This window comes from Microtus ochrogaster, unplaced genomic scaffold (assembly GCF_000317375.1).
Source record: "Microtus ochrogaster isolate Prairie Vole_2 unplaced genomic scaffold, MicOch1.0 UNK12, whole genome shotgun sequence".
Lineage (NCBI taxonomy): Eukaryota > Metazoa > Chordata > Mammalia > Rodentia > Cricetidae > Microtus > Microtus ochrogaster.
The window spans coordinates 5,739,128-5,748,826 of NW_004949110.1; the positions used below are offsets into that span (position 1 = coordinate 5,739,128).

General features: G+C 39.1%; 1 protein-coding gene across 2 annotated transcripts in view; it reads right to left on the reverse strand.

Moving 5' to 3' along the window:
• The window catches only part of Pls1 (plastin 1), a 98,438-nt gene that overhangs the window by 14,864 nt on the left and 73,875 nt on the right, over nucleotides 1-9,699 (reverse strand). Inside the window, exons 6-11 of one of the 2 annotated variants that reach the window (XM_026789021.1) lie at nucleotides 9,397-9,562; nucleotides 9,176-9,318; nucleotides 7,198-7,293; nucleotides 5,911-6,106; nucleotides 5,371-5,391; nucleotides 1,493-1,571 (exon numbers count right to left, since the gene is read on the reverse strand). In XM_026789021.1, coding sequence (XP_026644822.1) covers nucleotides 1,493-1,571; nucleotides 5,371-5,391; nucleotides 5,911-6,106; nucleotides 7,198-7,293; nucleotides 9,176-9,318; nucleotides 9,397-9,562 — 701 coding nt within the window. The remainder of the gene's footprint in view (nucleotides 1-1,492; nucleotides 1,572-5,370; nucleotides 5,392-5,910; nucleotides 6,107-7,197; nucleotides 7,294-9,175; nucleotides 9,319-9,396; nucleotides 9,563-9,699) is intronic. The other variant, XM_013353574.2, reaches the window with a different exon arrangement.

A 9,699-nucleotide genomic window follows, 5' to 3' on the forward strand; every position in this document is an offset into this window, starting at 1 on the left:
GTCCCTAGACCTCAAGGTAGCTGTCTTCCTCTAGCCCCAAAACCTTCTCTGACCTTTGTTTTCTAGACCCAGATAGGCTAGATTCTTAACCTCTGAGCCATCTCTCCACCCCCATTCTATAATAAAGAGAAAAGAAACACTTTCTCTTACCCATGTTTAAAGAGACACATTGTTACCACTAGCAGAAAGCATAGGGCATAATTTAATAAATATTTTTATAGCCCTTTTAATGTACACTTGCTATGACAAAATCAGAGCTACTATATTATCTCATTATGCCATTTCTGAATGTATGCTCGAAGGATTCTAAGTTAGCATACCACAGAGATGCTTATACATTCATGTCTATTGCTGTATTATTCATCTAAGATATGAACCATCTCAGATGTCTACCGGCAAAAGGATAACTAAGCTACATTTGATCCATCCATGTAGTGTCATTTTATTCAGCTTTAAAGAAGAATAGGACTGGGACATTCAGGGCTGGGGATGTAACAGTGGTAAAAGTGCTTGCCACTCCTGTACAAAGCCCTGGGCTCAACCCTCAGTGTAACAACAAAATCTAAAAGTTTACCTTGCATGAAATTAGGAAAAATAGATGCAAATGGAAATTGTTATTCTCCATGAAGTAAGTCAGACTCGGGAAGACACATTGCATGTTTCTCTCATCTGCAGGACCTAGACTTAATCTATACACGGATATATGTGTAGGACATGAACATAGAAAAGGGATGATGGGAAAAGAGGAGAAGATCTAAAAAGGGGGATCTGCAGAGAATGAAGTAGGTCTCGCAAAAGTGGGAGGAGGATGGACAGACAGTGCTAAGGAAAAACAGCGATGTGTAATGATAAGTTTCTGGGAAAATAAAATGAATTTAAAAAAATTTTAAAGACTTAGACAAATCAAAATAATTATCCAGAGAAATGAGGAAAATCTTACGTGAAAATTACAGGATAAATAAGGCATAAAAATAAATGAAAAACTATGAGTTATAGTAAAAATAGTGACATATAGATGAGAAAATGTATTAGATATTATTGCTGTTCTAATCCTTAGTGCTGAAATATAATTTTCTTTTTCTTTTTTGATTTTTTTGAGACGGGGTTTCTTTATGTAGCCTTAGCTGTCCTGGAACTTGATCAGGCTGGCCTTGAACTCATAGAGATCTGCCTGCCTCTGCCTCCCCAGTGCTGGCATAAAGGCATATACCACCAATGCCTGGAATGAAATAATTTCTTATTTTTGTGATCAACAACTATAAAAATGCAGGAATTTACTCTTTATACTATAATCAAGCATTATTATCATCACATTGTCTTTTTACAGAACACTAAAACCAAACAAACAAACAAAACAGATTGCCCATTCCCAGCATTCCAAATGTTGGCTAAATTCTTGTGGTTTGAGAAAACCTCCTCATGAAAACATACCTAGAAGGGAAACTGAAATTAGATTATGACGCTAAGGTTGAAGCATAGGCAGCCATTTTACCTGTACAAATGGTTGATGTATGGGTTGACCCCCAGGGAATTCATCCAGTTCCTGAATGTCCTCTCCTCCTTGCTCTCTCCTAGGGTAGAAGAAAGCCCACACTGATGACTCGGGCCAAAGTAACTAAGAACTATTCTTAAAGCATCCTGGAGGGGTAAACTGGCCACTTTGTCTGACGTAATTTCTTTAAGGGGAAAATGTTCCTCATCCCAACTATCTAGGAAGCCTCCATTTGTTCTCTTTCCCTCTAGATCCCTTATCTGAGGTCTGTGAACTATTGAGCCCTGGGGTTTTCTATCCAGGGATGCAGCAGATAGTACAAAAGCAATAAAGTAGCATAAAATTATGACCTGGTTTGGCCAAATACAAAGCCAGACTTTTAGCCTGCAAGGTAACAAACAGCCGAGTAAACAGACCAGAAAATTCGACCTTTCCCAAATGCAGCATTTCAACATTTGGGCAGATTACAGCTAGACAAGAACCTTCCTGGGCACACAAATCTAAACTTTACATATAATGAACGGGAGAGATTTCAGTTGATGCAAAAAACATGCAGTGAGGAGTATCAACATTCTTCAGCTTTCTGCGTTACTTTAGATTGCTACTGCAGAAAACTCACAAGGAACACAGACCACCACAGCATTCCATTTTATTCTGAGACATTTCATCATCACTGCGAATTACTGGACCCCAGTGAGCACCTCAAGGGGATAACTCAGCGTTACTTCTGGGTACTTATGTTTAGCCTGTCTCCCTGGGTGTACCACCATCTGTTTAAAAAGCATGAATATGGTATGCACAACTCGGGGAGAGATGTGAGCTCTCCCTGCCATATCCGCCTTACAGAATCTACTGCCAGCACATGGCTCAAAATAACTGCATCTTGTCTTATTCTTTGAGAAAGCGGGAGGACAATAAAACAACTTAGATTGTATCGTATCAGCAAACTCCCTGAAGTTAAAACCTTTATACTTCTTAAAACATTCATTCATCTCATCACTTCTAATGCCCAGGCCAGTTAGGTCACTCTAGACTTTGGTCCACGAGAGACTTAAAGTGCCATTTGGAACAGAAATCTATAAGCACCTAGTCTCCAGGATTCATTCTTGGTCCTCTCTATGGTCACCTTCATTAAGTACTACAGAGTATGAATCTAACTATTCACAAAGGACTAAATATTCATACAATCTAAAGGATTCTGTTTATTTCCATCAAGTATTCAGTAAATAAACCGCTCACCCTATTTCCAACTTTCAATAAAATTTTCAATGCTATGACCTAACAGTTATCTGAATCTATGTAATCTAGTTTTATTAACCAAATAAGTTCTTGCTAAAATTCTATCCCCTCTAATCTCAAAAAATAACTGATCATTCTGTCATGTCTGCTACACTGCTTTGTAATAAACAATCTACGTGGGAAAACTTTTATTAAAAGAGCCAACTCAAACAAGGGCTGCAGATTACATCCCTGACCGGCTTCCAGCCAGACATAAACCTAAGCACACCATGTTCACTGCTTGACAACCTGGAGTCGCCTTTGCTTCTTTCTTTAACTTTCTGATACCAAATCAAGACACATTTCCCCCTAGTAACTATGAAATTTTTACGTTGTTTCTAGTTAGGAAAGTCCAAATTACATTTTTAAATTACAAAAGATGGACTGTCACAATTTTTGATTAAGATACTCAGTCTATTGAGACTGTTGATACAATAGTTATTTGAAAAGACATTAAACTTACATTTACTATTTAAGTTTTAGACATTTGTATTTTTTCTATTCTTAACTAATTGTGTTATTTTGATTTTTAATGCATGGAAAGTAAACAGATTTTCTAAGTGAGCATTTATTTACCTAGGGCCACTTAAGTCACCTTGGTAAGTAGATGCGCAAAGCCAGAAGCACTATGCATTTGTTCAGGAGCCACATAAAGCATTTCAAAAACATATGTATTGCAGACTAGAAAAATGTCTTTAGATTGCAGACAACTAAAGCAACCGTGTAACTAAAAATCTTAATTTCTGATTACTTGCTAGTACTATAAAATATTTTTATTTGCAAGTCAAATTGGCAAGTTTCAATAAAACAGTATTTTTCAAACTGTTATTAAGATAACAGAAAGAGAAATGACATACGCAAGACTGCATGTGCGTTCCTCCTCCCGCCTTAACCATTAATAAGCACATACTGCAGAATAAAGGCTTTCATTCATAGTCACGCTAAACCTTTTCTGTGACTCTTCGGAGTAAATATTATTACTTGTGTTTTATATATATAAGAAAGTCAAGGCTCACAGCTGTCACTTGGATATTAAATGGTGGAACCATGATTTGAACAAAGTCTTTCTAATGTTATGGTCTATTTAGTTTCTCAGATAGTCTCTCTGTATGCAGCATACATGTTTGGTACAATTTGATATGAAGGCTTCACGTCTAACTGGGCTTTTAAATTTCGTTAGTTCCCCATAGGTGAAATTCTCTGTCAATAAGACATAATAATATATAAATTTGGGGTGTGGTAAGTTCAAAGCAAAATTTCATAAGGATCTGTAAAAAAAAAAAAACAAATTTACATAGGAAAATAATCTAATGATAGCCAAAGTCAAATGCATTTTTGGCAGCTATGTCAGGACATACATATGTTCTAAATAGAGATGATTGATAAATATTTCTCACAGTATCCTAACAAGTATAGGGATACTAGAGGAAATATGTAGCAACCATGTACACACTGAGAACTCTCAAACGCATGCGGAACACCAGCAAAGGAACCCACACATGACAGAGGAGAGCGCGCAAGTTGGAAAAGGTATTATATTAGCAAAGAATTCAGTGACTCCAAAAAGCAGATCATTTTTAATATGCCACTCTAGACAATGCCTTCTGTTGTAAGACACAGAGGGATTCTGAAATTTTCCAGACTCAAAAATATAAGTCTTCTTTTTTCTTTAATTTTGAAAGTTCTAGGTTTTTTGGCCTAATTTTTCTTCTGCTTAAAAAAAAAAAAAATGAAGTCTATGTTTTGACATTTTCCCTCGCAGTCAAGTATCTTTGTAAAGAGTATAGTCCTTATTGGGCAGGACTCTAAAGAAGAGTGAATTCAATTAACTCTCTATCTGAAATTTTAGTGGTTGTGACACTGCAGCTATGAAGTGATTGGAGCTCCAGCTGCGGCAGCCCAGAAGAGAGATTCTGAAGCTGACTCGCTCTGTCTCCTCAGGCAACCAAGAGGACACACTGCTACAGAAAGTTCTCCTATTTTCCCAAAGCAGGGCGACTAAGCCTTAGGTTGCCTCACCCCCTGGCAGCTAGCCCGGCCACCATGCTTTTTACCCTTCATTTTAATATTTATGGTGTTGATGTGGGTGAAGGTGTGAAAATGGGAGGAAGTGGAAGAGTCTGGGTGACAGAGAAGAGGAGAGAGAGCTCGTTACTGAGAATGTTTTTGTCATTAAGACAATTTGTATACTGTAAGCTTCAATGACTTTAGAATAGGCATCAATAATATGAAACAAATTATGTTATAAACTATGACTAAATCCTTCCAAAGACAGTTACGATAAAAAGATTTGTCACAGGAGAGAGATAAAATCATGAAGTCTAATTGTCAGAACTAGGTCTAATAAGTTTAGCACAATATCCCATCACTATAGAAGGCAAATTAGGTAGAGTGTACATAATCGAAGCCTTGCTCTAGCTAAGAATTTCATTTGCATTTCTTGCTTGTAGTCATTCATTCTATAGGTATATTAAGACAACATAGCATGAAATTGCAAAACAATAAATATCAACCCAAGTGGAAAGAATAAATGCCACTAATAAAAGGAAAATTCAGAATGAATGTATTTATAGAATATAGAAAAGTACTAAATACAGTACCTACATTAGGAGGGGTCAAATCTGCATTTCATGAAGCAAAACAGGAAAGTATTATATTATGAAACAGATAACAATCACCTAAACACAATGAATAATGAGTATGATAATTTTTTCATATACATAAAAATATTAAAAAGAGCAATAATGAAGTCAAACTTACTTTCAAAGGGGAAAATGCTATCAAGGATTACTTTTTCTAATAGACAATTCATTCTCTACACTGGTGGCAGAATTAATAGAGAGTTCATTCTCCACATTGGTGGCAGAATTTATGTTACAGAATCGTTTATGAGAATTCCTTAAATGTCTAATAGTTTTCACTTAACTCTTCTGGAGCAATGGCAGGTAAGTCAGACATACTCAGCATTTTCTTACAACAAAACCCAGCAATCACATTCTGTAATTTCAACTTCTGAGACTGCACATGCGGACACACACCCATAATCGCGTCTCCCACCACAGTCCCCTACCCAGGACAGTGCAGTAGGACAGTACCACAAAAAGAAATACAGTGGTCAGCTCGAGGCAGAAAGAACATACCTTCCAATAAATTGATATCAATGTCATTGTTATCAGGCTTATGTAGGCACGGGTATGTGTTAAAGAGGTTCGCCACAAAGGCTAGATTTAGCTTTGGGTTTCCTGCAACCACATCTGCAGGAGTAACAAACTGTCTGCAGCCAAGCTTATCCGCTTCCCGAAGCATGAATTCAGCACGCTTCAGGTCGTTTTTCTCCTACACAGGGAAATAAAACAAAAATGGTCAATATCAAACTTTTACTGTCATAATTTTATAGATACAATATTTACAAGCGAGTATCTTTCCACAAATGCTTCAAATAATAGCAGAATGTGAAAGAATCACAAATCAACCTCAACCATTCATTTTAAATATTCTAAAGTCTCTTGGGAGGGGGCTAAAAAGATGGCTCCGAGGTTAAGATCACCAGCTGTTCTTCTAGGGGACCTGTGCTCAGTTCCCAGCACCTACATGGAGGGTCACAACTGTCTGTAACTCCAGTTCCAGGGCATCAGGCACCCTCTTCTGGCTTCTAAAGGTACTAGGAACTTACATGGTGCACACAGGGTAGAAAGAGGATGGAGGAAGGAAGAGGGGGAGGATGGAGAGGTAGAAGGGTGGTGCGGAAGAATTGTCTATATTCTGTCAATCATGTTTTAAATAACACTGATTGGCCAGGCAGGAAGTATAGGTGGGAAAACCAGACAGGAAGTAGAAGCGGGGCAATGAGAACAGGAGAATTCTAGGAAGGAAGAAGCCCATTCCTCCCAGTCCTACCCAGACCACCAAAGAAGCAGGATGTGGCCTGCCCCACTGAAGAAGGTACTGAGCCATGTGGCTAACATAGATAAGAATAATGGGTTAATATAAGATATAAGAGCTAATACGAAGCCTGAGCTAATGGGCCAATCAGTTTATAACTTAAGAAGATCTCTGTGTGATTTTCTTTGGGACTTGCTGGCTGTGGGAACTGGGCAGGACAGAAACCCTAACAAGCAGGACCTCATGTTACAGAGGGGGTTAGAAATAGAGTGTTATACTGTAAATTTCTCTGCCCCCAGTAATCAAATTCAGAGTTAAAAAGTAGAATAGAGGAGTCACAGGAGTCAGGAAGAGTGGATGGTTACTGTTGTATGGAACGAGATTCCCTGAGATCACAAAAATGTTCTTGAGAGACAGTAGTAATGGTTACAAAGAACGAAGGATGTACTGAATGCCACTGAACTATACACTCAAAAATGATAATTTTTATGTCACATGTACTATTTCTAAAGTATATAAAACTAGTTTTAAAAAAAATCACTTACATTAAATCCTGAGAGATCAATGGCAACGGCATGCCCACCATCTCGGTCAGTTTTAGGAGCAATCTGATTAAGCAGATGGAAATAGGCTTTTGAGTCCTTCAAGAAAAGAAAAAATAGCATTTTAAGATGAATAAAATAAAAAGTAATTTCAGGGGGAAAGTATTCTCATCTAAAACAAAATGGTGTGTTAAATAGCGTAGGCCATCATTACCCAGGGGTTTCTGAATACACAACACTACTGCAGGCTTCTGGCTTCTCTTACACGCTGGAGCTTCTAGCAATGCTGTTGCCGATACTGTTTTCATGTGTCCACATCCCCCAGCATCACTGTCTTCTAGGCTAAGGTCAAAGGTTTACTCTGAGAAGGCTTTTCTGGGCTCACTAGAATGAACCAATGCATCCCTCCATCATGCTGCACCCTTCTCCATCTCTGTACATAAGCTGTAACCCCGTTAGATTACATCATCTAATTTAGTCATCTCCAAAGATGGATGCTGTATTTTTTTTTCTCCAAACATAGATGGAGTTTTCCCCAGCAGGAAGCAGGAGCTATTTCCCTTCCTCTCCTATTTAGGCTGGCCTGGTTACTCACTCTGACTAACAGAATGCTGTGACTGCCCTGGGGATTTCAAGCTCCAAATCCCAAGGAGGCTCTGGTTCCTCCCTCTTGAAGTTACCCTCTACCTAAAATGCCCAACTGTCTGCTATCCTCAGCGTGTGTTGTGAGGAAGCCCGAGCAGCCCTGTGGAAAGGCCTGGCAGAGGAGCACTAAGTCACATGACTGACGCCTTTGCGCTGCTTTCAGATCAGCCAGACTGACAACTGATCCCCGAAGACAAGTGGGGAGGAGAACCACCGAGTCAAGTGGCATCAGCACACAATTATGAGAAATACTAAATCGTCATTGTAAGCCAGTAAATTTTGCATGGTTTGCTAGGTCTAATTGGTAAACTTCTCAAAAGCCTTTATATCATCATGCCTAGTGTAATGTCAGGAGATTCTTAATAAATATTGGAATGAACCGAACTGAATTATAAGGAGACTGAGACCACTAAGCTTTTAGAACAGTAGTTAAGACCTGAAAGCAGGGGAAACTATGTCACCATTGTAGCAAAAGGTGACTGAAGAGGAAATATGAACAAAAGACAGCACTACTCTAATTTTCCAGATAATTCTGGGAAAAATAAATCACAGAGAAGAAAAGTCATAGGGATCCAGTCTGGCAGCGCCTGTGCCAGCAGTGACCTTGGGGAAGGTACTGGTGGGCAGAGGTGGATGCTACAGTTTCCATGACAAGGCTCTCCCGTAGAGAGGAAAGTGTTTCTAGGAGACTCAGGTTAGGAGTCATACCATAAGGTTCCCAGAGTCAACTGAGTCCCCGTGTCCTCAGATAATTTGATTTTTTACTAGCTGGCTATTAACAAAATGAGAGGAAGAGTGCTGAACCCACAAGGCTCCAATCCAACAAACAGATGCAATAATGCTTAGTTCATTATAATTCAGTGGGTCAGTGGCAGGGGGAAATGATTAATCTAGTAAAGCTACCACCGCCTTCATCTCACAGACAGCTGTAAGTCTTATTTTTAAAAGCCAAAAAATTAGTTTATTATTTTAAACAATTTTTGTGAATATAATTGGTAGCATCTAACTCAGACAGGAAAAGATAAACCCTCCTTTTTCATTCCCAATCATCTTTGTGGATTCAAATCCAAGTCTGAACCCCTATTTCTTATATCCTACACCTTTATTTCATTGCAATAAACTCAAACGTGAAAATCTAAACCCTGTGCCAGTGGGGTGGCTTGGTGGGTCAGCACTTACTACGGAAGCCTGGTGTCCCGAGTCCCATCTACAGGACCCACACGAGAGTAGGAAAGAATCAACCCATAGTTTGTCTTCTGGGCATATTATGGCATATGCTCCCCACCAGAATAATAATAACAATAAGAAAAAGAATATAAGTTTCAACCATCTAAACCTTAATGTCCTGGCTGAAGTTGTTGATGGTGCGCCACCCTGCGTTGGTCAGATGGTAGTTCACCCAGCGGAGCAGCAGCTCCTCAGGAGACAGCCGCATCAGCTCCTCAAGCTCCTCCCCTTCCTTTAGCAGAGCAATCAGGGCTAAGAGGGAAACAGAGATGTCAGCTCTTCCTTCACGGGCTATCCACAACTGAAGAGTAATGTATCTGATGATCTTACCTTCGTTCCTAGAAATCTCAATGTCAGCAAAAAGTCCAACTTTGATGATCTGCCAGAGAAGCCCCAAGACCAAGTGCGGCTTCCCTTCTTGGAGATCCTGTGCACCAATATTGACCACGGTGCAACCGATGGCTGAGGCAGAATTCAGTGCCAGATTCAGATTTTCCTGGATTGCCAAAGGAGATACACAAGTGAGGACATATTTCTAAAGTCCATTCCACAAAGCTGTTTGTAACAACTGATTGAAAAAAACCTCATTTTTTTTTTCTTTTTTGGTTTTTCGAGACAGGGTTTCTCTGTAGC